This window comes from Populus alba, chromosome 14 (genome assembly GCF_005239225.2).
Source record: "Populus alba chromosome 14, ASM523922v2, whole genome shotgun sequence".
Classification (NCBI taxonomy): domain Eukaryota; kingdom Viridiplantae; phylum Streptophyta; class Magnoliopsida; order Malpighiales; family Salicaceae; genus Populus; species Populus alba.
Window position 1 is genome coordinate 14,022,512 of NC_133297.1, and position 27,981 is coordinate 14,050,492.

General features: G+C 34.4%; 4 protein-coding genes across 6 annotated transcripts; all 4 read right to left on the bottom strand.

The window, feature by feature from the left end:
- Positions 1-465: 465 nt before the first annotated feature.
- On the bottom strand, positions 466-2,260 carry LOC118040736 (uncharacterized). Its single transcript, XM_035047754.2, has 3 exons — positions 2,242-2,260; positions 2,038-2,162; positions 466-1,165 (listed from the first exon to the last, which is right to left on the bottom strand). The coding sequence occupies exons 2-3, from the start codon at positions 2,146-2,148 to the stop codon at positions 827-829; spliced, it is 450 nt and encodes a 149-aa protein (XP_034903645.1). The 5' UTR covers positions 2,149-2,162; positions 2,242-2,260; the 3' UTR covers positions 466-826.
- Positions 2,261-5,290: 3,030 nt separating this feature from the next.
- LOC118040722 (uncharacterized) lies at positions 5,291-8,280 on the bottom strand. Of its 2 annotated transcripts, XM_035047735.2 has the most exons (7): positions 7,906-8,280; positions 7,702-7,787; positions 6,814-6,892; positions 6,672-6,731; positions 6,339-6,460; positions 6,154-6,225; positions 5,291-5,754 (listed from the first exon to the last, which is right to left on the bottom strand). In XM_035047735.2, the coding sequence occupies exons 1-7, from the start codon at positions 8,215-8,217 to the stop codon at positions 5,652-5,654; spliced, it is 834 nt and encodes a 277-aa protein (XP_034903626.1). In that variant the 5' UTR covers positions 8,218-8,280; the 3' UTR covers positions 5,291-5,651. The 2 variants fall into 2 exon arrangements, with proteins under 2 accessions (XP_034903626.1, XP_034903633.1); XM_035047742.2 differs by lacking the exon at positions 6,814-6,892 and having other exon boundaries at positions 6,672-6,753.
- Positions 8,281-12,118: 3,838 nt separating this feature from the next.
- Positions 12,119-16,904, bottom strand: LOC118040707 (uncharacterized). The gene is made up of 10 exons (XM_035047709.2): positions 16,524-16,904; positions 16,247-16,406; positions 15,398-15,459; positions 14,318-14,477; positions 14,102-14,222; positions 13,235-13,316; positions 13,056-13,159; positions 12,603-12,681; positions 12,456-12,506; positions 12,119-12,372 (listed from the first exon to the last, which is right to left on the bottom strand). The coding sequence occupies exons 1-10, from the start codon at positions 16,824-16,826 to the stop codon at positions 12,289-12,291; spliced, it is 1,206 nt and encodes a 401-aa protein (XP_034903600.1). The 5' UTR covers positions 16,827-16,904; the 3' UTR covers positions 12,119-12,288.
- A 1,236-nt stretch (positions 16,905-18,140) lies between these two features.
- Positions 18,141-27,861, bottom strand: LOC118040701 (15-cis-phytoene desaturase, chloroplastic/chromoplastic). 2 transcript variants are annotated; one of them, XM_035047701.2, is made up of 15 exons: positions 27,592-27,861; positions 27,085-27,334; positions 26,867-26,999; positions 26,563-26,651; positions 26,145-26,202; positions 25,626-25,781; positions 24,931-25,079; positions 23,950-24,069; positions 21,667-21,880; positions 21,474-21,576; positions 20,795-20,842; positions 19,871-19,916; positions 19,221-19,408; positions 18,743-18,905; positions 18,141-18,417 (listed from the first exon to the last, which is right to left on the bottom strand). In XM_035047701.2, exons 2-15 carry the CDS (start codon positions 27,286-27,288, stop codon positions 18,358-18,360), a joined length of 1,731 nt encoding a protein of 576 aa, XP_034903592.1. In that variant the 5' UTR covers positions 27,289-27,334; positions 27,592-27,861; the 3' UTR covers positions 18,141-18,357. The 2 variants fall into 2 exon arrangements, with proteins under 2 accessions (XP_034903592.1, XP_034903593.1); XM_035047702.2 differs by having other exon boundaries at positions 27,522-27,861.
- Positions 27,862-27,981: the final 120 nt, after the last annotated feature.

A 27,981-nucleotide genomic window follows, 5' to 3' on the forward strand; every position in this document is an offset into this window, starting at 1 on the left:
ATCCTTTTTTTTTTCATAAAATAATTAATGGGATTTGATATCTTAGTAGAACCACCACCTATAGATGAAGGATACACCATCAACTTTTAAAGTTGTAACTCAACTGATCAAGTTTTAGATTTACTCTCTAAAAATTACCAGTTCGAGTTTCACAAGCCTCAGGGTTACTAGAGGCTTACATAATCATTAACTTCAGGGCCCGTGAGATTAGTTGAGGTACGTAAAAGTTAGCCCAAACATCCTTGTTAATTAAAAAAAATTACACCATCGGTCCCTTGGCTGCAAGACATTGTTTGTTTTTACTTTGGCACCATGTTTTTAAGAAATTAGAATTGTTTGTGTTTTTTATGATATTTTTGAATTGTTTTGATATAATAATATCAAAAATAAATTTTAAAAAATAAAAAAATATATTACTTTAATATATTTTAAAATAAAAATATTTTTAAAAACAACAGCTATGAATAACATAAACCTAGTCCCTTATAATATTAAAAGCAGGAACAGTGACACACCAATGCATAGTGCCCTCATGCAAAGCAAACAAAACCCTATTCACAACGTGAACAATCATATTCCCACCAGAGACAGCAAGACCTCGCCACTTCATCATTTCATATGGTCAGCCTAGCTGAAATGGGAGACAGAGAAGAAGAAGCATAAAAAATACACCAATATCCGATACGAATACGTAGACCCTGGTGACTGTTACATTTCAACAACAAACGGAAAGAAAAGTATATTATACTGATATTGATGTTCGCCCAGAGCTGACAGATGAGGGAGGCCTCCTGCTAAAAGTCAAAAGTGACATAATCTCAGCAAATCAAACCCCACTATTACTGGTACTGTTGTCGCTATAAATGCTCCCTGCAACACCATCACCATTAGCGTTGTTGTGGCTGGCAGCATTGATTTGCGTGTGCTTTTCTGAGGAGCCCTCGCAAGGCTTAATCGGGTACTTTATGGCATTGAGCTCCAGCTTTCTCATGGCTGCTTTACCAAGATCAACACCACATATATCAGAGAGCCTAACAAGATACAATAACACATCTGATAGCTCCTCTCCAAGGTGTTCTTTCTCTTCGTCTTTCCAATTAGGAAGCCCTCTTGGCACCTCTCCTTTCCACTGAAATATCTCAGACAATTCTCCTACTTCTCCGACCTCCAACACGGAGATACAAAACAACATTGAAATGAAAACAATGAGCCTGACAAAGAAAACCACACCATCGTAACCATTATTGTGTTTGTGTCTTTACGGAAGTACTGTGGTCTTAATCAAACATTGTGGGGTCTTATTCTGAAGCGTGAGTACATTCTTGTTTTCTGCGTTGAGTATGAGTTATCTTGTCCCAGAGATGGGGCTGTGAATGTCCTAAACTTTTCATACAAAAACACGCGGTTTATTAAATAGTGGGCCAGTTGAAGTTCTTGCAGTTCGAGGGCCAGCTTCATCAATATTACAAAATTTACACATGAGAAACCTCTCGAAAACCAAAACACAGAAATGGGAAAGTAAGAAATAACTAAAAAAGCTATTTAGCTTGGTTTGGATCCGAGAAACAATTCGATTACCATAACTAAAGCATAGACAAAGGAGTGCAACTCTCCAGCAAAGAGCTCAGCACCATCAATGAGTAAAAAGAAAAGAAGATTAAACAATTCGATTTACACTTTCTGGTAAAAAACAATTAAAAAAAATGGTCGAATTATTTGTTCCGGACACTTTAGAAATGGGGAAGGACAGAAAACAAAACATCAAGAAAGAGTCAATAAAATAAATAAAGGTCCTGTCTTTCAATTTTTTTCTTGAACAAAAGATCAGGTTCAGTGATTTTATATATTTATTTTCCTGTAAACTAGTTGATACTATTTTAAAGGAGCCAGCCCCCAATCATAAGATTTGACCAAAACAGAGAAATGAGAATGAAGAGTCAAAGATCAGAGATCAAGAGTAGTATAAAAGCTGAAAATGTATAAAATTAAGCATGTTTTACACATAAACTTAAACCCAAAAAAAAGACATAAACTTACCATGGCCAAAAGGAGATTTCTAGGGCTATGATACTGATCCCAGTCTCTCTCCTTGGCGAACTCAGCCAATCTCTTTTTGAGCTCTTCTAGGGTAACCCCAGCCCCTGCCATCTTTCTTTCTTTCTCTGCAAGACCAAGAAGAACCCAAGTCACCCCAGACTAACAAGACAGAAAGACGAAACCAAAAATTATGAAGGTGCTGACCGGCTACCGGCGACCGGCTATGGCCCGCTCAATGGACTCTTATCCGATGTGATGTGACTGACAAGTGTCTGCTCTAGTGATTTATTTGGCTGAAGGCTAAGGACCACCCGCGCTTTTAGAATAATAAAGCTGGTTTTGCAAATGGCCTTTCTAGAAGGATTATGATATGCTGAATAATAATAATAATAATTAATGACTTGTACGTACTTGGGGTTCCGAATACTTATTTTTTGTATACAGATTGTATTTTCAACCTTATAAACATAGTTTTAATACCTGATCTGGACCAAGACACTTGCTAAAAAACGATATGGTAGTACTTGAGATTCTTGATAAAAAATATAAATAAACTAAATTAAAAAAATTATTTAAAAAAAACAGTATTATTAAAAAAAACAAAACAATACCCATGTATTTTCTCAAACGCTTATTCTAAAAAAAAAAGTAGGTAAACTTGAATTAGTGAAGTTTTTTTTTTTAAGTAGAGTTCAGAAAATGCAGAAATAAATAAATAAATTTAATTTGGCATTTCCATCAGAATAGGGTGGAGATAGACAATAATTGGCTATCACTATCTCTCTTTTCTTCCCGGGAAAGATGATGAAAATTTTGGAAGACACCAATATCGTCATCTTTTGCTTTTGAAAAGGTTACGATAACTTGACGCGAAGATTTAACCAAATGAGCCGAAACCACCTTTTTATTTTTACATTTTAAAAAAATTAATTTTTTTTATTTTAAATATTTTAATACATTAATATTAAAAATAATTTTGAAAAACTAAAAAATATTTAAAAAAAAAAAGTATAATAACACTCCTAAATGATCCTTTTATAGCAATCAAGGCAGGCTTGATGGGAGATAAAAAAGCTGGTTAATTATATTAAAGTTATGTCTCGGGAAGATTTTATCCATTAATAAAAATAAAGTACACACTCTAAAAATGTCATTTAAAAATAAAATTAAATCTCAATTTACGAATAAATGGATACAAGAAAAGGTGGAGGTGGAGAGTAAAGAAGAAGTTCCCTGAGAATGGGAGTTCCGACGCGACTGGAAATAATGTAATGATATCGTTGGTGGAAAGTGAAAACGCACCGAAGAATCTCTTGGAAATGACTGAATTGTCAATATGCGAAAGGCAGTTGGTGGCAGCCATCATTATTACGAAATTGTTGATCATCAACCAATAAGGAGGTCTTCTTCAGAGTCTCCCAGATCATCATTCTCCCTTTCTCTGCTCGTTTTCCTACAATTGTTTTCTCAATTAGGGTTTTGCTGCTTGTTGTTACCCCTTTGTGTCGCTAAAATATTTTGGTGTTGCAAGCGTGTATTAATTTTGATCAATTATATAAGTTATTTTATTGAATCATATTAAAATAATAATAATAATAATGATGATGATGATAGTAAAAATGTAAAAGCATAAATATAGGAAAAACCTATACTTGCATTTAATTCATTCAATTAAATAAATCACTAATCATTATGTAAATAACTGAAAAAATAATAATTAATGATAAATAAATATAAACTGAAAAAATTAAGATATTAAAGTAGATAAAAGATATTTAATGTTGTAAAATAAATCATTTATCTAATTATATTTAATTATGAAAATTAATTTACCAGTTTTGACGGCTTAGATAAGTCAATTCTTATAACACTACTCAAAACATGTTGAATGATTAGTGATTTATCTCTAGATAAAAATAACAATTCAAAACTCTAGAAAAAAAGGTAAAAAAAAAAAAAAGAAGCAAACTTGACAAACCTCCTAGACGTGATTTAATCTAAGATTTGCAACCCGTGAAATTTTAGACTTAGGTTGAATTAATAAGCTTAATTATCAATCAATTTAATTTTAAAGGATAAAATCATAAAAAAAATATATTTAATTTTTAAAACTTGTAAAAACAAAAAAAGATAGCAATAAAAAAATTAAAATCAAATTTGATAAGAAAAAAAACTCAATGATGATGAAGTTGTAAAAAGAAAACAATTTAAAAAATGATTTCAAACAAAATAAATAATAATAAAAAAAACGGGAGACCGAAATTGAAAGATAAAAAAAAAAAGAGTGAAATTAAAAAATATTTTTAAAGTTATAATGCAAACATGTTTTATTTTTATTTTTATTTTTTAAATATAACTCAGGGCATAGATCCAACAGAGAAAAAAAGAAGTTTGATATATGGTCAAAACAAAAACAAAAAAGCATGGAAAACCACAAAAAAAATAATGGTTAAAAAGTCACATAGAAGGAAGATAGGATTAAAAAAAAAAAAAAACCTAAAGCCTAATCAGTAATGATATAAATATTGAATGATAAAACTAAAAAAAATATTAGCTTAAAAAAAAAAAAGAACAAAAAAGCCTAGAAAAACCTTCAAAACCCGAGCAAAAATCCCAAAAAATCCCAAACTCACAACCCATAAATCCCAAAAAATCCCAAACTCTCAACTATAAAGAATACGGATTAAATTTGAAAGATTAAAAAAATTTTAAAGGGAGATGAAAATTAAAAAAAACATATCAATTTTATATATTATTTAAAATAAAAAAATTATAATAAAAAGAACATGATAAAATCTAAAAAATTCAACAAATTGAAAAGTTGTTCTAGAATTTTAAAGGAGCTGGCATTAAATTCTAGGTGAAGAAAAAAAAGAAGAGAAAAAAATAGTCACCAACATCAAACCACTGGAAATCTTGGAACATGCATCACCTCAAAGAGCAGGGGAGTTACAAGGATTCCAACTCTGCCGATAAAGGCGATGTTTAGAAGCTATGCAATCCCCAATGCATCGTCCGCTTGCTAGCACCAACCATTACTCGCGCCAAAAAGTTTTTTTTATTAAAATATTTAACATTTATTAAAATACAATATTGCCCTTGAACTAACATGATATCTAGTTAAAAGTTTTTTGAGCATGGGATAATTTAGTCAACTTACTATTCCAATGAATAGCTATTAAATGACAAATAACGATGACAAATAGGCTGCATCTCTTATCCAGCCACATCCACCTTGATGACAAATAGCAAGTGACGAAAATCCAATATTGCATTATATGATTAATCAAATCTGGGGAATCCTCTGTTTTCATTGTATTAAAGACGGCTACTGCCTTGAACAGCTTCCCTTAGTATCAACTAATGAACCTCCAGTAACTAAAAAAGAAGAAGCTGTTAACCTGTACACATTGCATCTGACCGTCTCCGGTCAGACCCGCATCAACAGCAGCTACATGCACATTGCATACCACCATCTAATGTCAGACCCACATCAATGGCGGTAACATGCACAAACCCTCACACAACAGTTTCAAAATCTGTTAAAGATTTCATGATTTTCTGACATATTCAGAATTGAACAAAACACAAGTGAATGAATGCACTTGCAGATGCTAAATCTTGTGGACGCTATAACCTGCATACTCCGAAGTTAAGTTCTCCTTCCAATTCTCAAATTCAGATCCACCAAACACCAATTCCTTGATTCCAACATAGCTGTTGAAGGAGCACAAACCGGTTGTAGGTAAGCACAAACGCATGTATTTATTATTTTTCAAATGGGCAGCAAGTCCACAGAAAAGGACCTCAGCACCAAACAAATGACAATAAAAAACATAAAGCACGAATGAAAGCAAATGAAGGAGTTGAAGCTGCAAGGAAATCCTAGACATCAACATTGTCCTTATGTGAATCTCACAACATGTTTGTACATAGTATTCGTACTATCAAGTTGGCATTACACATCAATCATGGTCTGGGATGAAAATTGCAAATTCATATTTTTGTGCAAGGATATATACAGTTCCGTTAAATTTCATCTCATTAAAGTTTCAGAAGAATTATGGCACATCGTCAGAAATTTTAAGAGAAAAAGAAGAAATATGGATAACTTACTCGGAGCTTATTTGTGTCAAGGCATTTATCAGAGTGTCCAGAAGCAACGGCTCAGTTGTCCCAATATCTACCCTATTATATTTTAACATCATCCATGAGCAAGAACCATCAGAATAAGCATAATCACTACGGTGAAAAAGAGTACTCTTGAACCAATTAACTATGCTATGAAATGATCCTCATACCATACGCGTGCCAAGTTGTCTTGAATCTCAAAATCTCCAATGTTGTAAAACGTTGCTGGTGTCACATTTGCTCCCTGAATGGCATCATAATTAGGTCTTTTTTCAAAAGTTGATTGTGACAGCTGCAAGGTAAGAAACACAGGAAAAACAACCTTTAGTGCCAGGAATAAAGAGAGTTGCAACAATGGCAAATATGATTTTTTTATTAGCAACTAAGTGCTCTCCATTAGGCAGAATATAACTTTACAAAGCTCAACCACTACATCACCTTTTCATGCAATACAATCAACCATTTCTCAACATTTTTTTATGGCAAGAAAATTTTCTACATACTTGCATATTCATGGAATTGCATCCACCAAGACGCCCAACAATATGCCATGATCGAAATGTCTGCAAAAACATGCCACATAAGCTTCACAGTGATTTAATTTAATAGTTCAAAATACCATTGCTAGAGTTAAAGAGAAGTTACATCACAAATTAAGGACACATCATTCTCCAATGGCGCATTGTAGAATTCAAACCATATATACGAGTTTGAGAAATCAAATCTGGAGATGATGGTCACAGAGTGAGTTGGTAAAACAGGAGCTAAATCGGAAAGGTCAAAGAAAAGCATCCAAGTGACATTTTCACATGAGACATCAGGCATCATGAAGAATAGGCTAGGCCAGAGTAATTATAATTTAACCATGCTAAAAAAGTGGCAGTTCTCAAAGACCTTCAAATTACAAAAGCTATAAGAACCAGGGAAATTGGAAATCAGTTGATAAAAGGGGTGGATTTAGTACCATAGACCGCATCATATATGCTTGGGTAATTGTGGATTCGGTAGTTACTTTCATGAAATAGTGTTCAGTACGATTCCTACTCACAAGCAAGCATCATTATCTTAGAAAATTTTGATATTAAAGCCTATATGACTTGCTATGAATTCAAGTCTACTAGCCAGAATATACAAATATATATGCATCCTGATTCCTGACTGTTATGAAGAATTTACACCATAAGCTGAGTGAAAGCGTGGGGTATCGCTCTGCAATGGTTTTCAAGCCTGCATAAATAGACTTGTAATACTACCACTTGAATCAAATTGTGTCATGGTCATGGCAAATATCAATTTCTTAAGTTTCGACATGAACACCTATAGCATGAATCAAGACAAATTCTTTTTTTCCCTATGCCTAACCCCCTTCAAAATGCTCTACAAATAAACCAGCAGATTTTATCTTCTGTTTTACTCAAAAAACACCAAGACGATCACCAGGCAAAGCAAGAATTGAAATACACGATAATCTTAGTTTTTGAACAAATGGGTTCTCAAAGAATCAGCTTATGACACAAAGATTGAATATCTTACTTGTTGAAAGTAACCTTCATGGGTTTAGCTGAACCTGTCTTTGCGTGCAAAATCTTGTTCTTTTTACGCCTCAATCTTTCTTCCATCTAAAAACCCATTATTGCTCACTTCCATTAATCAACTAACATAAGGCAAGGCAGTGATATTTATTACACAAACGATAAAAAAATTAAAAAAAGTGAGAGAGAAGAAAGATGAACATACTTTAGAGCGAGCTTTAAGTGGGTCATCAAGACAAGAACCAAGAATGTCAGCAAATTCAGGGTCTTTATCATAATCCTTTTCTTCTCTGCTTGGATTATGCGATGATGATGGAAAGTCGTCCTGGAAATCAAAATCAATGTCATTTTTTGTGCTCTTTGTTTGAGCATGATTCCTAAGGAACAGTGGAGTGTCGTTGGTTTTAGACTGCTTCTTCTTCTGCTTTAGAAATGTAGGCAAAGAGTTGGAGTGTCGAGATATTTGGCACCATAAGGCAAAGCTCTGGGATTGAAGAGGGGATGACAAGGTAAGCATTTTTTTTGGGGGGTGGTTTAGAACATCAGTCGTTTTTGTTTCTGATAAACCCTCCCCCACTGCTCAAGCCGACAACTAGAGAGGTTTATATTTATAAGGTCCCTGGACTCTTGATTGTTTCTAGTCTTGTTCCTCTACTCAAGAAACATTTTTAATATGATCCCTAAATCCAATTTCCGTCCCATACACAGTGCTTAGATATGCATCCTCTTGACATTTTGCCGAGAATTAATGACACTTTAAAGAATGTTAATTTTTATAGCCAGCTGAGATCTTCGATGCTTCGGATTCTCGATCCTCCTGTGCTGTCACTCGAGTTGCTGAAACACAAAAAAACTGGAAAGGATTCAGTGTGTTACATGCAATACGTGACCTGGGAAGTTAATTCGGGTAATTAGCTGCAATATTAATGTTTATTCGAGTAAAAACTATTGATTCATACAGTCGATGATCATGTCAATGGTCAAGAACATAAATAACACTGACAGATTATAGTTACCAACATATATATACAGTCCAAGGCTGGGAAAAATAATTTATTCTATTAGCTGATGCAATGAGTCGTCAATGAAGAAAAGGGCAAACATTTCCATCGGAGGGAAATTTTAAAGTAGATGTGGTTGCCTATCTATTTGCACAGATACAGTGCCAGTATTCTAACATTATCCAGTTGCAGTTGATGAAGCATTCCATGGCACAGTGATGTAACCTACAGTAGAATCAACCCCATCATGTTTCTTCTTGAATGGCGGAAGAAGCTCCTTGTGAAGCTCTGATCATTTCCAAATCCTTTGCTACTGTCTTCATGTCGGGTCTTGTTTGGCCATTCAAGTCTAAACATCTTCTTGCCAGCTTAGCGACTGCTGTAATCTCTTCTTTCCTACCCTCCTTGAGAACTCCAGCATCAACGATTTCGAACAAACGATTCTCTTCCATTGACTGTCGAAAATATGCTGCTAAATTCTGTACATCTCCGGTTGGGGTTGCAAAGTCCGTACATCGCTCTTTTCGGTGAACCGATTTGACTGTAAATACTCTGGATGAAGGTAGCCTATAGTTCCCAATACAAGCGTGGTCAAGTGAGTTCGATCAATGGCAAGTGATCTTGAAGTTCCAAAATCTGACACTTTGGCTCTATATTTATCATCTAAAAGTAAGTTTGTAGACATATAAGATACAGCATTAGCAACTTCTACAGCAATCCTTAAACGAATTTCCCATTTTAAAGGAAACTCTCCCTTCGGATGATGTAGATCTTGGAAGAGAGTTCCTTTAGGGTTGAACTCATAGACTAGTAAATGAACTTCTGTCTCCAAGCAACATCCAAATAACTTAACAACATTTCCATGGCCAATTCGTGACAAAATTACAATCTCGTTGATAAATTCTTCTACTCTGCACAGGTCCACTTCTTTTGATTTCTTGATAGCTACAATTCTTCCATCTGTCAACATTCCAAAACAGTTCCTTGACCTCCTTGGCCTAGAATTCGATGCTCATGATAGTTGTCTGTGGCCTTCTCCAACTCCTTGGGGGGAAAAAACTTTGTTCGCTCAACATTGCTTTCACTTGCAGAAAGTTGTTGCTGCAATAATAGCCCACCACCATTCCATTTGAAAAACATTTGCTTCAGCTTAATCACCTTTCTTCTTTTAATCAACTTGTACAACCACCATGCTCCGATAAGGAGCAACATTAATCCAAGAACGGATCCACATCCTGAAAAACCCACATATACAGAGTCAAGTGTATTCAATTCAAGCCTTCCAATATATGTATATGAGCTTGGAAATAGAAAAAAAATGAAAATGCATGACAGTTTCCCTCGTAGCAATGCGTAGGATTGTACCGTATGGTCGAACAGAGTACAGTCGAAAGCTCTTTTTTTTGCTTCAGATTGGAACGATAATATAGATTAACACGAGGAAAAATGATTCAGAAACAAAATCTGCTTACCTATAACGATGATGATAGCTCTAGGTTTTTTGGTTTCTGATCTGAGTTGGTAGCATTGGTTATAATTTTTATAATACCCAGCAGGACATGGGCAATTGTATCCCCCTGCATTGTTCATACATAGCAAATGGCAGCTATCGGTCCCAGTATCCAAGCACTTCTCCACATTTTCTGTTAAAAGGAAAAATATATACTGCTTCAGATTTCAAAATGCAAGAAAAAAACTCTCAAAATGTTCACGGATAAATTTACCAAGATTTTCTCAATCTTATATTTATTATCACATAGTTTATAACTTAACCCTGTTTAACTGAGTTTTTTTTTTTTTTTATCTAGTTTAATATTCATATCAGAGAAGAATATAAATCATGACTTAGAACCTTATTTAATAATTTAAGCTTTTGAGTTGATTTAGTTTTTTAATATGATATTAGAACTTTAATAACCAAATGCTCACGAGTTCAAATCTTACTATCCCTATTTATTTAATAAAAATTAAGTACAAGTTAACGTGGATCTGTGCATGTTTTAAGCTCAAAAGGCTTATAATTAAAAGGGTATGTTAGAAAATAATATAAATTATATCTTAAGACTTTACCTAACAACTTAAAATATTGGGTTGGGAAGGTTCTTTGACACTTCAACATTAAATTTTTTGATATTCCGAATAGAATTTTATCTATTTTCTAACTCTTTTTTTTGTTATTATTTTTTTTAATCTTTTTATTTATTATTGTTATATTTTTTATTCATATATTTAATTTATTATTTGATCAGATGAGTTGGTCATTTATTTTTTTTCTTAACATTTTTTTATGTTAAAAGAATTTTTTTCTGAGCATTGTTTTTATGTTTAAAAGAAAATTGACCGGCCGTTGCGAATCACGGGCATTTACCGCTGTTAGGCGTTGGGAAAAAAAACTAGTAAACTACTATTCAAATAGAAACCATGTGAAGACGAAGCAGCATCCAGTTGACCAGAAATCTGTGACCTGCAATACTATCAATCCATTCATTGTCTTCTTCAATGGTGGAAGAAGCTCCAAGCGAAGCACTAATCGCTTCCAACTTCGTTGCCACTTCTGTCTCTTCTTTCCTACTGTTATCATCTCCTTTATAAATAATGGCGGGCAAATATCTTCATTTAAAGACAAAAAAGAGACTGCCTATAGCTGCAATTTATACATCGGTGGATCCTTCATCCTAGCCTGCAACTTTACTAACAGTCAAGCAGACTTGGTAGATCAAGTTGTCGATCTCATAACATATGGCAAATTTGTCTGAATCAAGGTGGTCCGGTCCACGCTAGAGGGAAATTGCCATTCAGAAAGGAAGCATAATCATGAATTTGAAACACACAAACAAATGAATACTAGTTATCTTGGTAAGAAATATCACTCAATGCAATACTAAGAATTTAATCAATTTCAATCCTATAGGGTATAGGTCAACTGGTCAGGTTTCAGGTTTGTTTTCTAAAAATCATTAGTTTGAGTCTTACAAGCCTCTGGGCTACTGGAGACTTACATAGTCGTTAACTTTAGGGCTTAGAAGATTAGTCGAGCTGCGCGCAAACTAAACCAAATACTCACTTTAATTTTTTTTTTTAAAAAAAGGATTTTGATCAATTTCCACTCGCACCTGGCCTCAAAGCAGTACTAAGTGAATTTGGATCAAATTTCACTTACACCTAACGCAGCAAACATTAGGGTGCACCCAGCTACTTAGACGAAGCCAGATTTTTCCTAAGCCCACAAAGCACCACTTACTGATATGTCCCTTGTTGCTTACTATACAGTATCAAAATACCTGCTAGTTGTCGAAAACTTTCTGAAAGCCATCTTAGATCAGGAGATAAGAAGCAAAGTTTGCCTACTTCTTAGATGGGTTATATTCTACTTCTTGCGGGCGGGTAGAGCAGCATCTATCGGAAAAATCAACACCCTTCTCACAAGAATCAGATTTTATAATTTATAAATCAGAAAAATTTTGGAACAACATACTGTACATACAGTAGCTGAATTTGAGCATGCAGTAACATCTATACAGAAGAAAAGAAGAAAAAGAACAAAGAAAAGAATACTCATGAAGTAACTGGGAACACAAGAATCTCCATCACGGAACTCGTTCCAACACTCGCTGCAATGCCTTCTTGATACCGTCTTGGTCAAGTGTTGTTGTCAGCTGTATTTCCTGCACCTGAATTATACAACAAATTAATAAGAGAGAAAGATAAGGAGACCACATCAACGAGGAGGGGTGAAGAGACAAACATAACCTACCTGCCGTCCAGCGCGAGCAAGGAGGGTAAACTTCCTATTTATAGGTGGTGCCTGTAGAATGATTATGGGATGAGAATAATAAAATATAATAAGGAGCACACAGCGCAAGAAACACGGTATCGTGTGGCATAAATGGAAGCAACTCACATTCGAAAGCCAAAGTTGCAGGTCTTGTGAAACAACACGCTTTTCAAACCCTTGTCTGCTAATTCTTATGTCATCTATGCTGGACAAGAATGATACAAAGAAAAGCCGAATAAGTTGCTACTCTGAATCATGGTAAGTTGTCTAAGTTCAATGAGCATAAAAGGAAATGTAAATATTTTTAAAGTCTGCTCATAGTTGGAGTTAAACCATTTATTCATAGAAGAGTCTCAAATGAAATAGGGTGGGCATATAGTGACATAAAAGTCCCATAGATTCATAAAAGATGCATGCTAAAAGGAAAACAGATTACAAAATAATTTGAGAAGAGATACAGGAAACTTATGAAGCTTGGAAATTACGTTCATGTTGAGAAAGAAAACTTTGGTTTAATATGTTTGCAATCAAGCCCTAAATCTTCAGAATGAACTTCTTTAATGGAGGATAAAACCATACCCATCTTCACGTGTTAACTCTTGAAATATTGATTCAAGCCCTGGTAGAGGTTCAATAGTAATGTTGTTGTGCATGCTCAGAGGATCAGGAGCAATCGAACCATCCTGTAATACATAAATATCCATTCAAAATAGAAGCTTTAACTATGTAAATGGAGCATGTAACGTAGTCTTACAAACCTGAGGAATCACTTTGTCCAAAGTTTCTAGCAGTGGATCTTCCTCCAATTGCTTGATTGACAGTGTAATCCTTGACTTTCCCCTGCATTTATTTGTAGTTATAATATTACAGTAAGAGGCAAGGTAAAGGAAAACAGCTGATCAGAGACAAACACCGTGACAATTAAGCTGATTCCAACCCATTAGGTTTCCTAATGTAGGTAATGCCAGGCTAGAAAAATGAATTGGCCATGTCCTCTTTCAGAAAACCACTCAAGATAGCCTTTAATGATATGCTAAAGAATGGATTAGTCATAAAGAAACCATAGGGGTTGTTATGCAAATTTCTTGACGTTTACATTTTAATTCTTCAAAAGAAAACAAGAGTTAGAAAAGATAACGTGAACTCTATACATCAACAGCCTTTTCCTTTTCACTTTTTAATGTACAGGGAACCATATCAAGTAGATGAATGATCTTACTTAAAATGTATGTCCATTGATCACCCAAGGAAACTGAGTAGATTGGATCAATAGCCCATGGATTGAACAGACACGAACTACGTGTAAAAATGAAACCTATAATTAAAAGGCTACCCATTGACCTATGCCACAAGGATTCAATTTTATGCAAAAAAGAGAGGAAGGGGACCTTGCATTACAAAAATAATATCAGATCATCAATCAAATTCTGAAAACTTATTTTCATAAAAAAAAAAAAAAATCACATTTCACTGGCACGTTCTTGTGTTTAAACTCTGATTATAACATCCTCAAAGAAATAAAACACCCCATGGCGTGCACCAAATAAATTGCATGTTACTGAAAATGTCTCATTGAGAATTCATTCAACGCAAATAGTAATGGGAGAGAAGTAAAAAAGACTTACTGATCTATATCAATGATTTTGACTGTTACTTCATCACCAACATTAAGGATGTCCCTTACATCTTGAACTAAATCCCATGAAACCTCAGACACATGTACTAGTCCAGTGAGATGATACAGACCTGTATTGTAGTTTCAAGACACCACCAGTAATTCTTGCAAAATTATAAATCTCAATGGACAGAAAGAAGTCTATACAAACAGAGAAAGTGACTACCATCAGGGAAACGCAAGTGAATAAAAGCACCATAGTCCTCAACAGAACCAACCCTTCCAGCAAAAACTTCCCCTACATTAATTCCTTTAGAAAACTTTGACCAGACAGCTTCCTTTTCAGAGAATATCAATTTCCTGTTCTCCTCTTCAGCGTGGATTACCTATATATTTGAGAAGTATACCAACATCACTAGAGTTGAATGAAATGTTGAATTGTTACCAGGCAAGGAGAAGCAGGGAATAAAAGAACAAGGAGCAAGATGAGGAACTGAAGCATCTTGACATGAGATCAAAAGCAGTTCTCTAAGAAGTCTGCTCTTTACCATTTTCACTTTTATTCCGGGTGTTCTGGATTTCTTATTATCACCATTGAGATTAAAGACAATTGTTTTTTTATTTTGGGTGGGGGGGGGTAAATGCTTTAAAAATAAAACAGAATCTTTGTGCTCAATGGTGTACATCACTAGCAAACAGTTCCTCCATGTTCAGCAATTACTTCTTCCAAGTCAATGTTAAGTGAAGAAAGTAAAATCTTCAGAAAATCATCATAACAAACACAAACCTATAGTTCAAGAAGAAATAAATCTAAGCACCACTAAGTAAGGTGTTCATCATCTGGAATGCTGAAACTCATCAGTTTGATCAACCACTAATGTTCTCTTATTGTTGTCATTTTGTATTTAAATACTATATTAAGTTCTGCATTTATTCTTTGCTTGCAAGTCTCCATGTTAATGGCTTCATCTTCTCTCTATCCTATTGGACAATGCATTTATGCATACATTTGCTCGTTTAAACTATCGAGTTTGAAGTTGTGGGAGAGTTAGAAAAAGAAAAAAGAAACACATCCATCATACTGTTTTACAAAGGAAAGCAGCAAATATGATCATGGGATTTTCATTTACATGTTCCTGGCAATGTTTAATAACTACCAAAACAGGACAAAGGTACACCAAAAGACATGTGCAAACTTACAAGCTACATGCATTTATAAAACTAAATAAAGTCTAACACCCACATGAGGAAAATTAAGTTCTTTTGCACTTCAATTCTAGCAAAACAGACAGAAGAAAATCATTACCTTCACGGAAATGAGTAAACCAGTCAAATCTTTTGCAATCTCATGGATAGTCTTCTGTGGATCTACATGAAATGTAATCACAAAATCAGAAAGACATAGTTTTGCAACAAGCTCTCAGTCACAACTCCACTTCCAAAGCAGAAGTTCATTGAAAATGCCAAAGTATGATAGAAAAGGAGCAGTTACAAGGAAAACAGAGAAATTTGCAGTTACAAGGATAACAGAGAAATTTCTAGGAGTATCAGCGAAGGTGATGCTTAGCCTACATAAATGGAGAACTAAAAAGTTCAATAGGAGTTACTGAAAAGCATTAGAATCAAAATTCAAATTCCAATCCTCCTTAAAACATTCCACCTTGTCTGCTAATGTTTTTCCATGTAAAAAAGTGAAAAGAACAGTCATCACAACATTCCCTGTAACCCAATATCATCATTTTAGTTAAAAATTACAGGCAAATCAAATTATATTTGGCTGCCGAAATACCCATTATATAATAAAGGGTAAAACCAAAAGTAAGAGATAATATAGAAATGATCAGAACATTGATTTGTTGTCCTAAACTAGCTACTCTTGTGGGAAAAAGAAAGAACTAGTTCAAAAACATGGGTTTCTACCAGAAAATGTGTACCAACCTAGTTTAGAATTCGGTTCAAGATGATTTCAGAAACAGCAAGTTGAGTTGAGATGATAAAGTGAGTACAAAATCCAGCAGCTATGAATTGCAAGTACTCTTGACCAAGTAATAACTCGCAAACTCGTAATTGCATAACTAGATAACAAATTTATGTGAAAAGAGAGAGCACGGTCTGAGACCAAGTACAATGAGAAAGCAAGTGAAAGGCAAAGTACCTTTGCAAGAATGTGAAGGGCTCAACAGAGGGAAGGGAAGAAAACCCACAAGAGAATAAAAACGAACAATTAAGCCACCACCATTGAATCCTTCAACCCTTCCCTGCAAGATGTTTCCACCATCATAGTAAGCCTTTACCGCCTTCCAATCAGCAGACCTCTACTTCTTTGCACAAACACTGTGTTAGTTTTGATCATTAAGTAACATTAAAAAGAATGGAAATTTCAAGATATGAAGCAAGCAAGAAACAAGAATAAAGATGGCAAAACAACACACCCGAGCCTGTCGCAAAGCATCAGGTGATGGCTCAAGAACTTCGTCGGTGGCAGTGGTGGTAGCTGTTTCACTAGAGTTTTCAGCTTTGGCATTGGCAGAGACAGAGAATTTAGCAGTAATACTATTAGTTGAACGTCTAGTTCTTAAAGGAGGAATGAAGAGAGGAGAAGTTATAGTGAAAAATGGAGATGCATGTTCAGTAGTAGCGAAGATTTGTTGTTGTTGATGATGATGATGTTGTGAGAGAAAGGCTGAGAGGCCTGCAAGTGTGAGTGATCCTTGAGTTACAGAAAATATTGGCATGGTTGAGGGGTGGAGAACTTGAGAGCAGGGAGAGTGGCATTTGGTTTGGATTGGGTTATCAACAAAGACAATAATAACACTCCACTTCTCAAGTTTCAGTTTGGAGATTTTTTGTTTTTTGTTTTTTTTTTTTTTTTTTTTTGTGGTCGTCAGCTTCAATTGAATATTCAAGGTGTCAAATCTCTGCCCACAAATATTTTTTCTTCGTTAAATGATCAAATTTATACATTATTATTTTTTAAAATATTTTTTATTTAAAAAATATATTAAAATAATAATTTTTTAAATATATTTTTAATATTTGTATATTGAAATAATTTAAAATTTTAAAAAAATATTTTTAAATAAATTAAAATTCAAAAATTTTCATAAAGGATATTTAAATGCAAAAACAAACACATTCTAATACTCTTGTAAGTAAAAAAAAACATATCAACAAAAACATATAGAGCATGGGTTTTTTATTGTAGCTATAAATATAATTTATTATGGATTGTTACAATAAAATTACTATTTCACTATTGGGTTGAAAAAATAAGAGCCTATAAGGGTATTTTTGAAAAAACTAAAAAATATTGGCATGTATATCATTTTTTCTTTTTGTTTTTCAATTCTAACTCTTATGTTTTTTATTGTTTATTTTTATTTTTAACCCTTTTAGAAAGAAATTTTTATATTTTCCATTTAGTCCTTAAAGTACAATTTATTATGTGTTATTTTTTTCAACTTGCTCCTTATTCTTTTTGGTATTTTTGTTAAAATTTTATTGGTTTTCAAATTCAACCTTCGATCAAAGTTTATGCTGTTTTTTTTTTTTCAATTTAACCCCAATTTTTTTTCAAAGTTTATGCATGGTTTTTAACAAGGAAACCCGCCTGTCATGATGATCAGCATGTCAGGTTTTTAATTATGCAGATTGGTGCATAAGCACTTATGGAGAAGAGAGGCAATGGCGCCCTTACTTGTTTTCCTGTTAATGAAGCCTTTGAAGAAGGTGATTGCATGCACAGGATTCAAACTAATAATCAGATGCTAAAAAAAAATATTTGGATATAAATTTTAAAAAATAGTTAACATGTCATCAACAATTTCCTTCTCACAAAACAGTTGGAATTGCTTTTCGTATTTTATTATATTAAATTTTAATGAGAAGAAGGTTAAGACTCATTCCCTTCCTTTGCTTCATGAATTCAAAGTCAATATCCAGAAAAAAAATTATTAAATTTCACAGACCGATGTGAAAAACATGTACTTTTAAAAATCATCCAAAAATAAATTTAATTTCGATGGATATATATGCTGATAGAATAATAATAATAATAAAAGTAGATGATTATTCTATCATGTGAAGACGATGCCATATATTAATATAACAGGAAGGGGATCCAAAGGTTTTCAATTGAGGAGATTCGTTTCATATAAGAGCTTTACAAATTCTAGCATGTATGGAAAGCTTCAGGAAGTTTTTTTTTTTTTTAGTCGAACCCCCTGCCCTAATTCTTTAGATCAATGCCCTGTAATTCCAGAGTTGTTAACTAATGGTTGCCTCAGTCAAGCTTCCTTGCCCCCGAGCAACCAGGAACTCGTAATCCTGCATATAAGTCGATGCATTTTATCAGTTTGTATTCTATAAAACATCAGCCAGAATGCTCTCCTTCTCGTTTTTCATTATCATTTTTATTTCTTGTTCATACATGAATTCCTTTTCCGTTTCTTTATTGTTGTGGGCACAGTCAAGTCCACAAATACAACCTTTCTGATTTTTTATTACGTTATTCAATTCTGAGCTGAGAACAGTTACTATCTGCACAACTTGGCAAAACATACAAGTTATCAGTTTGAACCATCCCCTAAACTGAAATTTTCAGGACAAGTGGACATGACAGAAAGAACATGCTAGATCAGACAGTGAGTACCTGTATAATTGCCTGTGCACAAAGCTTCCCTGATAGAACAGCACCTTCCATTGAAGCCAAGTACTTTTGTTTTGTGTAGTCACCAGCTAAATAGAAACCCTCTATCGGAGATCTTTGCAAGGGACGGCAAGGTTCACAATCTGGGACAGTCTTGTAAACCGACCTGAGACATTTATCAGAAAGGTCTTCAGAGGGGAAAGAAAGATTCAAGTAGTAGTATCATTCATCAGTTAAGGTTTTCTAGGTAAATTAGAAGTTGGAAAACCAATCAAAAGCACTGATGTGCTGTACTACTCAGGGTGCTGGTCCTGCTGGATGGCGTTGTTAACTTTTTTGCAAGATCGATGAAAGGTCAGATACTATGCCACTAGGTCAGTTATTCTACTTCAATGCATTATTTCAGTCACACGAGGGCAGGGAATCCCTCTTCCATCACCCTCAATGGAGTATTTCCAAATGCAAGGGTTTGCAGTCTAACCTTGGAGTTTTAACAACATGATACTTCACGATTTTTGCTTTGCTTTGATCTGCGGATATTTCATCAGGAAAAAGTTTTGCGAGTTCCCCCATTGTAGCATCAATAATCTCTGAGTCACTGCGTGAAATCCATTCTTCAGCAGGCGCAAAAACTAACTCCAGCATGGATTTATTTGGGTCATAATATTCCTGCACCAACAGTATATAATGAGTTAAACAGTTGACTTAAAAAGTACTATTTTTATGGGCGGGGAGGGGGAACATAATTAATGCATTTGAGGATTTGATCAGTTGAAGTAATAAAACACGCTTATGCATTGTCTGAATGGAGACATAACAGCAGCAGTTGCTTAAGATTTTAACCAATAGCTGGTCAAAGACCTCATCATGCGCAAATAGTATGCTGCTTTCCATTTATAATGGACCTGACTGGGTGAGTTCAACATGATAAAAAGTTTGCACTGGTTAGCCTGGTACCTGAAATTCTATGAAGACCGGATACTGCTACAATAAATTATGTTAATCCATATGAAAATATTAGCGTAGTCATGGCCAAGGACACAACTCAGCATATGTTCGTGCATGAATTTTACAGCACATGCATATACATGTGTGGGTTTGTGTAATGAAACCATTGAAGTACAATTTTACCTTACATGTCAGAGACATGTCAGCATACACACTGAGAAGAGGACTCCTGCACAACATAAAAAAGAGAGATAAAACTAGTTGGGAGATAGAGTGACTCTAATTTTGGAAAGGAAGAGAAAGGAAATGTAATTACCAAAAATAAGACTTAACATATAGTTGGACTGGAAAAACATCAAACGTAAACGAAAGAAAAACTCTACTCAACACCAGGGCAAACAAAATTGGCAGTGGAAGAATATCAAGTCCAAGCTCCAAAAATCCAGTAGCAAATTTGACCAAAGCTCTCAGTAAACCCTTCCGGGGTCAATCATACATGTTTTAAATTGGACTCTTAATTGAAAGAGCAATTCTAGTACACCCGACAACATTCTATGAAACAAAAAACTTTTGAAAGGGCAACAGATCTGCTAACTCCAATTTCAACATCATTGGTGGTACTATTAATTCTAAATTTCTGGCTATAAATTATTACATGGGGGAAAGCTTCTCCAAAATTGGATTCATATTACATCATTTAGAGAAATTCAAATCAATGGTTCAGTAACTTAATCACTCATGGAATTCCTAGCTTCTAAGTCACCCAATGAGCATAAGAGAAGCATTAACCATACATGTGCTTGGGTGTGGGTGTGTGTAGGTGCCTTATATGCATTAAAAAAATATAAAGTAAAACCATTCATGGGGCCCTACTTAAGAGCTACATATTTTTTTTCAGTTGAGTGGTTCTTAACCCGTTAGAGAGTGGTGGGCTTGTTTAAGTTTCAAGTCTAAAGGACATACATGAGCAGGGGTGTCAGAGAATACAATATGAAATCATTATTGGGACCCCGCCTAAAATATAAGCTTTATGGTTAAGTGGTTCTTTGACAATAAACATATATATGTTTTAAGCAAATCAATTGATTCAAAATAAAGGTTCAGGACCTGCTGAAAAGTAGGTGATCGTATGTATTCTTCAGTTTCCTGTCAAACCTGCAATAAAAATAATTGTCGAAGAAACATCAAGCTAAAGTTTGAACTTTTTAACAACAGAGATGCATAAACATAGGTATTGACTTCAGTGTAAAAACTAATGAGTACCATGATACAAAAGTTAAAATTGTAATGATTTTTTTTCAGAATAAAGTGCTGTGAAATTGAGGAAACATGATTGATGAACTCAATTATACAGTTGGTAAGAATGTTCCCATGGTGCATAAGCAACACAAAACAAGATCATTCTAACAAATGTGATAAACTTCCTTCATAAAGTTATCCCTTCCATCTCTCAACATTGCCAAACCATGATTTTTTTTTTTGGGTACAACTATGGGAGTTAGTTATTAGTTGTTACTAGTTAAGAAAGGGGACTAAATTGACCAGTCATGAAAGTTGTGGGGCTAAACTTCCACCATTGGGAAACAGAAAATATGAAGAATTGTGACTCAAACCAAGCCCCTTCTCGCATAATGCAAAGAGGTGCTACCACTTGCAGCAAACCGCAGGTAGTCAAAACCAGAAAGCTGAACAAAGAAAGCTACTTATATAACATGATGGTAGTAAGAACACTAGCAGCGTATTGTCATTATTTTGCTTATTCATGAAAATGGAATCTATCACTAACCATATGTGAACATTAATAACAGGAACTCCAACTAATTTCTCCAGTTTCTTGAAGTAAGGAATCTCTTTCCAGTTATCAGGCAAAAGAAGCTTCAGGATATCAACTGGTTGGAGCAACATACGTTATCGATATTAGAGAACAGGAATTAAAAATTATACTAGCTATATATTGTAATGGAAAAGATCAAGTATACCTGGAGTGGCAAACACATAAACATCCCCTTCAATCACATCCCCAGTATTTAGTAAAAAACTCTTCACTGTTCCATCATCATTTAGCTCAATCTTCTTTATCCGAGAATTAAGCTTGACTTCACCACCACGCGACTGAATATGATCAACAATTGGCATGCAGAGCCTCTCTGGGGGATTACCATCCAAGAAAGCCATCTTTGAACCATGTTTCTCCTGTTGACGATTGACAAAATTCCATCTATTAGAAAAAAAAATGTTTTCTTATAGCTTATAAAAAATACAGAGCATGTATATTCAATCATGTATAGACCTATTAATGAACCCAAATACATCATTTGTAGGTCACAAAATGAAATTGCAAGGAAAATGGTCATTTCACCAAGTTTGAAGTTTAGCATTTCAACCTTTCAAATATAAAAGAAACAGAAATTAAAAAAAAAAAAAATTGAATTAAAATTACAGAAGTTTATTCTATTTTGAGTTAGGTGCTTCGGAGCTCCTTCATCAATACCAATGTGATTGTTATATGTTGTTCGAGTTCAATCTTTTTCTGACTATATATAGTGAGTAAATAATGCAGAATATGCATTTAGGTGTCCGTTAAAAATATCTTGACATGGAATTTTGACATGTAATTTGATTTTAAGTTATATTTTGATTAAGTTATTTTTCATTTTGATTTTGTTCAAGTATTAAGAATATAATTAAGTAAATTTGAAAATTCAATCTTATATGTAAATAGAGCTTAGGTTCCGAGGACACGCACCTTAAGTCTTCAAATTTTAAAATCATTTTTCTTTTAAATTAAATCATGTATGTGCGGCATAAAAAGAGTTCCTTTAGTTAGTATATGTATATTTGCATGTGGTTAGTTATCTTAATTAATGAAGTATGGATTATGATTCGATTTGTGAATATCTGACAAAATAAGGTTCTGGTTAATGGATTTGATCACTAATTTTCATATGATAAGTATGGATTTTACAAAGCTACATATTATCAGGACACCTATCACTAACAGGGAAATGTTAGCGTATGTGCACATAGAAAAGTTTGGATGCCTTAGCTAGTCCCGTGTGGCCAACACATGGATAGGTATGTATGATGCCTACCTGACAAAGGTTCTTTTATTGGGACATGTGACATGGGAAAGTAACTTCTTTCTCCTTTTCTTTCATATGTTTTTTGATATGTGATACTCCGAGAGAAAGCAAGTATAAGCTATATGATTTTAGTTAAGAATTATAAGTTATGTTAAGCATGAACATGATAGCTTATTAAATGAGTTAGTTAGATGTTTGAGTTATGCTCGTCCTCGTTCTTGTATATTTTGTATTATTTACTCACTGGATTGTGGAAAACTCACCCCTTTATTATTTTGTCTTTTTCAGGTGTAAAGTTGTTGCCAAGTCAAGTTTCATGTGACTAGGAATCAGTGTGTTGAGTTCCTCTTCTTGTGGGTTTTTTTGTTTGGGTTCAGCTATGTAAACTTGGTACTAAAGTTCCACAATTACAATTAGTTTAGGGCTTTTGTATGAAATGTGTTATGTATAGGAAACTTTAGTGTATTTTGAACATATATATGATATTTTATTCCTGTTTACATAAGCTTTATGTTATATATGATATGTTAATCCTGCTTACATAAGCTTTATGTTTAATTGTGTATGTGTTCCGAGGGTTGCGAGAATCAAGCTAGCCTAGACCTTCATGCTAGTCATGTGCCTGCTTTTCGGGTTGTGATAGAAATCAAGAGAAATTCAATTTTTAGTCCAAAGCAACTTGAGAAAAAATAGAAATGGGAGATAATGAACTCATGTGCTTAGTTATAGGACATTGGTGAGTTCACCTAAGATCATCACATCCCAAAGTTTATGGTTTCTATGATAACCCTTGTCCACAAATGAGAAGAATAATAATAAAAGGACAGAAGTGATTTCTATTCATTCAGATACAAAAATAGTCTAAAAAACTAAATTGACTCAAGAGAACCAAAAAGGGGGGAATGAGCTTCTATATCCTTGTAGAATTTTTTTTTATTGTTGGGAGTCATGACAAGTATAACATGAGGTTCCTATATACAAATATGTGGATTTCCTAAGGCACTATGATTTACACGCATAAAATAAGCAAAAACTTGCACTAAATTCCAACCATATTGTACTTGAAAAAACAAATCTCACCAAAGATCAAAGCCGAGTTCCCATTTCCTATCGTATACATGGAGTACTTAAATTTTTCATACAACATCCAAGGGAAATGGTAGGAAGTAGCTAGCATACCTGAAGAAATCTGTTCAAAGCTATCAAAATGCATTGCATTGAAAGCTCATCTGGGTTAATAAAGTTTAGAGCCTTTGACATGGCAATAAACACCTCAGTAGTCACTCTATCAGGTACACCCTAAAATACAAAAAGATAAAACAAAAGGTCATTTGTGTATGTCAAGTTATATTCCAATTTCATATAGACTGGATAAGTCAATGAGAACTCTATTAAACAAACCAAAGCTTGATTCAAAAACTAAAATTATCAAATGATCTGTTAGTTGATCAGGTTAATTAGAAAAACAAGCCCTGAGAATGAATTAAAAAGCAAAACATGATATCCTTCTTTACAAGGTTATGCAATTCTCTACGAGGAATTCCCATGTGAAATATACTTAGGACCTATAAGATAGTAAGCTATGTACTTTAAAGAATGAAATCTTCACTTAAATTCTTTTTCTTAAAAGGAGTGTAGAGAGGAGGGAAGCTGAAGGTTCTCTGAACTGAAGCCTTCACCTCAGGATACTGAAAACATAACAACCATTTCACATAAGCCTCATCTTCCAACACTGATATTTTCCAATTCAAGATTTCATTGAGCAAGATAAACGTCAGTGGTAAGATTCACACACATATTGTACCTCTAAGCACGAATCTGTATCCAAGAGCCATAGAAAATCCTACCAAATGATTTCATAATAAATATAGCATTTACATGCCGGGTCTAATTAATGCTCATGATTTCAAGAGCATAAAAGTTAGCATGAAATTCTATTTGTGTTTGTTCTGGCAAGAAAGCTGATGAATACTTTGGTTTGAAGTTCCAGTATTAAACTATATGTGCAAGGCTGCTTCTGGTCTATCTAAATAAGTTACATCTCCTCGTATTGTTCCACCTGAGGAAATGGTTAAGTTTATAACAAATAAGCTAGGGACTTCCCGTGTGCATAAGCTGCTTACGCATCTACATTATTGATTTTGGCATGCTAAAGTATACCTGCTTTCTCATCCACTCTTGAACACTTAAACCATCTTGAGCCTCAACATAAGCCTGTCCACCAACAATTGCTGGAAGTAGCCCAATTGCAAACTTCACTTTCTCTGGCCAAGTCAGCATTTCATTGTTCTTTAAAATGGCCAATATCCCTGCCAATACATTTCCAACAAATATAAGGTAAATCTGGAGGGGGAAATAGAATGATGCGGTGCACTGTTGAGGAAATTCGACTAAACATGAATTTTATAAGAATAAATATCCTTTTGATGTGAAGTCTGGTGACTCAATGTGGTCACATGAAACAAACCCAAGGACTATGTTTCACTGACCCCTACCAGGTAACAGGTGGAATGGTTTTACAGCACAGAAAATGAGCATAAAATGCATTGGCTTATGAAGTAGTTCAGAGAGCCACCTCCACCTCTCTGTAGATGTACTTAATTTTAACCAAATCTCTCATCTTTCTACCTGTTCATTCTTGTTCATGAGAACATGGTGATTTTTTTGAGGCTGGACGACACCAACCATCTGCTAAGAAGTCCGTATCACATCATAAAGGCTTTACTGATTGAAGAATTGACAGTACATACTTGCTTGGTCTTACCTTTTGCCACTAAAACAGTAGCCTCAATATTTGAAGGGATAATATCAAACAAATGCCCTTAATTCTTTATTTGCACACACAAGTTGCATACCATTTAATGGTGCAGGGAGAACTTCAGGAAAATCAAATCGACTGAATTCTCCTGGCTTATTTGGCATTGCAAATATCATAGAATGCTCCTTCCATTGCAACCTATCATTGATACCAAGTTCACCAAAAAGATTCTGCACATTTGGATATGCCCCAACTTGCAAGAAACAAAACAAAGATTCAATAAGATCAACGATAAAATCACCAAAGGTAAACACCTAAAAAAGAAAGAAACAACTTCATGAAGCATAAAAATCAACAGCTAGATTACAATAGCCAGAATGGGAACAGAAAAACCATAAAGCAGGGGTATGTTTAGCACTTTCCACAAAAACACATTAAAGAGCAAATAAAGTAAGGATGAATTTGAAAAGGCATTATAAAGTGAAGATGCAGCAGAATTCACAAAGGAATTTGAACCTATCTTACCTAATGAACAGGCATATCGAAGTGAGAGGAAAAAAAAAACCAAGCTTAAAATTCTATCCCCGATTTCCTTTTACTAGTAATGAGAACTTACAGAATATATGCAAGCCTGTCTCGTACCAGTCTCCATCATCATCTTTCCATGCAGCCACCTATCAGAAAACAGGCCAAATATCAGTTGATAAAATAACAAAAAAGATAGATCTGATGAACAAAGCAGAAGATGAGATCCTTGCGTCATTTCATCCCAAGGAAAGAGTGAGGAAAACAGTAACCTCCTTCATTATTAAGATTTATTGCACACCATTTAGACAAATATAAGAACACAATATCCCTTCAGATTATTAACATTTACATCATCAAGCACAACAAGAAATTATAAATTATATTGTAATGACAATGATGATAGGACAAAAAACAACCTAAGAGAAATAACAAATGAATTGAAAAATAAGCAAGCACAAGTATGTTGTCAACTTGAGAAGTGGGTAAAAGTAGAGCAGTGTAAAAACCTTTCCACCTAAAACATCTCTTGCTTCAAGCAATATAGGCTTATGGCCCGCATCTGCCAAGTATTTTGCAGTCGATAAACCCGCCAAACCTGAAAAAATAAGGAAAATTTTTAGTCACACACAAGTAAGTATCGCACAATCTCTCAAGAGTACATGCAAAAATCTTGTGAAAGTACGAGCTTCAAAATTATTAATTAAACACGAGGACAATATTTCAACGAAAAAGTTTTACAGATAGATAGAAATCAATCTAAATAATCAACACAGTTTTTTCCCATACAAAAAAAGGATAAGATTTCATCACCTGCACCAGCAATGACAACATTTAATGGTTTAGCTGGACGCGGAGAAGAACGAAAGGATGAAGATAACAAGGCAGCCTCTAAGAAATTCACCGTGTTATCAAGGTCCGGTCTTGGATAGTCCATACAGACAACCTACAGCGTAGACAAAAGATCACCCCAAATTTTCACGTATTGATTGGCAACTAATAATTACCCTGTAGTGTAGAGAACTACGCACCCGCAAAGGAGGGCGGATATGATTCCTTAGTCTTGTTTTAGCAGAAGAATTTCCAAATGGGAATTTCAAAGAATGGCCCATTGATTCACTGCCTCTAAAAGCTAGTGCATTCGTTTGGTGAGAACAAGTAGGATAAGCGCCACATCTCAAGGCAACTTGAGAGTCTAATGATTTACTATGCCAGCTCAAGTTCAATGCACTCATTTCTCCAAAACCAAATTCAACAGCTATAACAACTGTAACAACAGCCCTGCAAACAAAAAAGAAGAGGAAGAAAATGAAATAAGATTGTAGAACAAAAACAGTAATAAAGCCAAGAAACGAAACGCATAATCATCGTTCATTCCTTTTCTTCTCTTTCTTGATGGAAGAAGCTCAAGATTCAATTTTTCATGCAATTTGAAGCTCAAGATTGAAGCAAGGAAGTCTTTGCATACCCAGTTTTGCTCCAAATATAATTAAGAAGGCAGGGAGAGAGAATAACAGAGAAGAGGCAATTGCTCTTACCCCTTTAAATGGAAAATTGGTTCAGACAAGAGTGCGTGAGGGAGAGTGAGGGAGAATTGGGGAAGAAACTAGATAGACAGCAGCAAGGGTGCTAAAAAACAGGTCATGTAGTTTTGGTGACTCTTGTCTGTTACAAGATATAGCCGAGTCTTTGTTTGGCAGTGACTTTTGCTCTCTGGGTCGGGGGAAATGAGAAAACTTTCACATCTCTTTGCTCAGATATAGAAAATGATCTGTTTATTTTGTAGAAAAAAAGGATTTCATCTCCTTCTATTTACAAAATTGAGGATAATAGTATAGGATTTGTTTGGTAGAATTTAATTCTCATAATAATAATAATAATAATGTAGCAGGATAAATAAATTAGCTAGTAATAGAAGTAAAGAAAGG

Coding starts and splice junctions, on each gene's coding strand:
- LOC118040736 (XM_035047754.2), bottom strand. CDS start 2,148: ATGGCAGGGGCTGGGGTTACCCTAGAAGAGCTCAAAAAGAGATTGGCT. Junction 1,166..2,037: donor GAAATCTCCTTTTGGCCATG/GTAAGTTTATGT, acceptor TCCGTGTTGGAG/GTCGGAGAAGTAGGAGAATT.
- LOC118040722 (XM_035047735.2), bottom strand. CDS start 8,217: ATGCTTACCTTGTCATCCCCTCTTCAATCCCAGAGCTTTGCCTTATGG. Junction 6,893..7,701: donor ATGAAGGTTACTTTCAACAA/GTAAGATATTCA, acceptor CATCATCTCCAG/ATTTGATTTCTCAAACTCGT. Junction 5,755..6,153: donor TTGACACAAATAAGCTCCGA/GTAAGTTATCCA, acceptor CTCCTTCAACAG/CTATGTTGGAATCAAGGAAT.
- LOC118040707 (XM_035047709.2), bottom strand. CDS start 16,826: ATGCCAATATTTTCTGTAACTCAAGGATCACTCACACTTGCAGGCCTC. Junction 15,460..16,246: donor CCCTTCACATTCTTGCAAAG/GTACTTTGCCTT, acceptor CATTTCATGTAG/ATCCACAGAAGACTATCCAT. Junction 12,507..12,602: donor TGCAACTTTGGCTTTCGAAT/GTGAGTTGCTTC, acceptor ATCATTCTACAG/GCACCACCTATAAATAGGAA.
- LOC118040701 (XM_035047701.2), bottom strand. CDS start 27,288: ATGAGTGCATTGAACTTGAGCTGGCATAGTAAATCATTAGACTCTCAA. Junction 21,881..23,949: donor CTTTGAACAGATTTCTTCAG/GTATGCTAGCTA, acceptor AATCGTCAACAG/GAGAAACATGGTTCAAAGAT. Junction 18,906..19,220: donor CATGTTGTTAAAACTCCAAG/GTTAGACTGCAA, acceptor TAAATGTCTCAG/GTCGGTTTACAAGACTGTCC.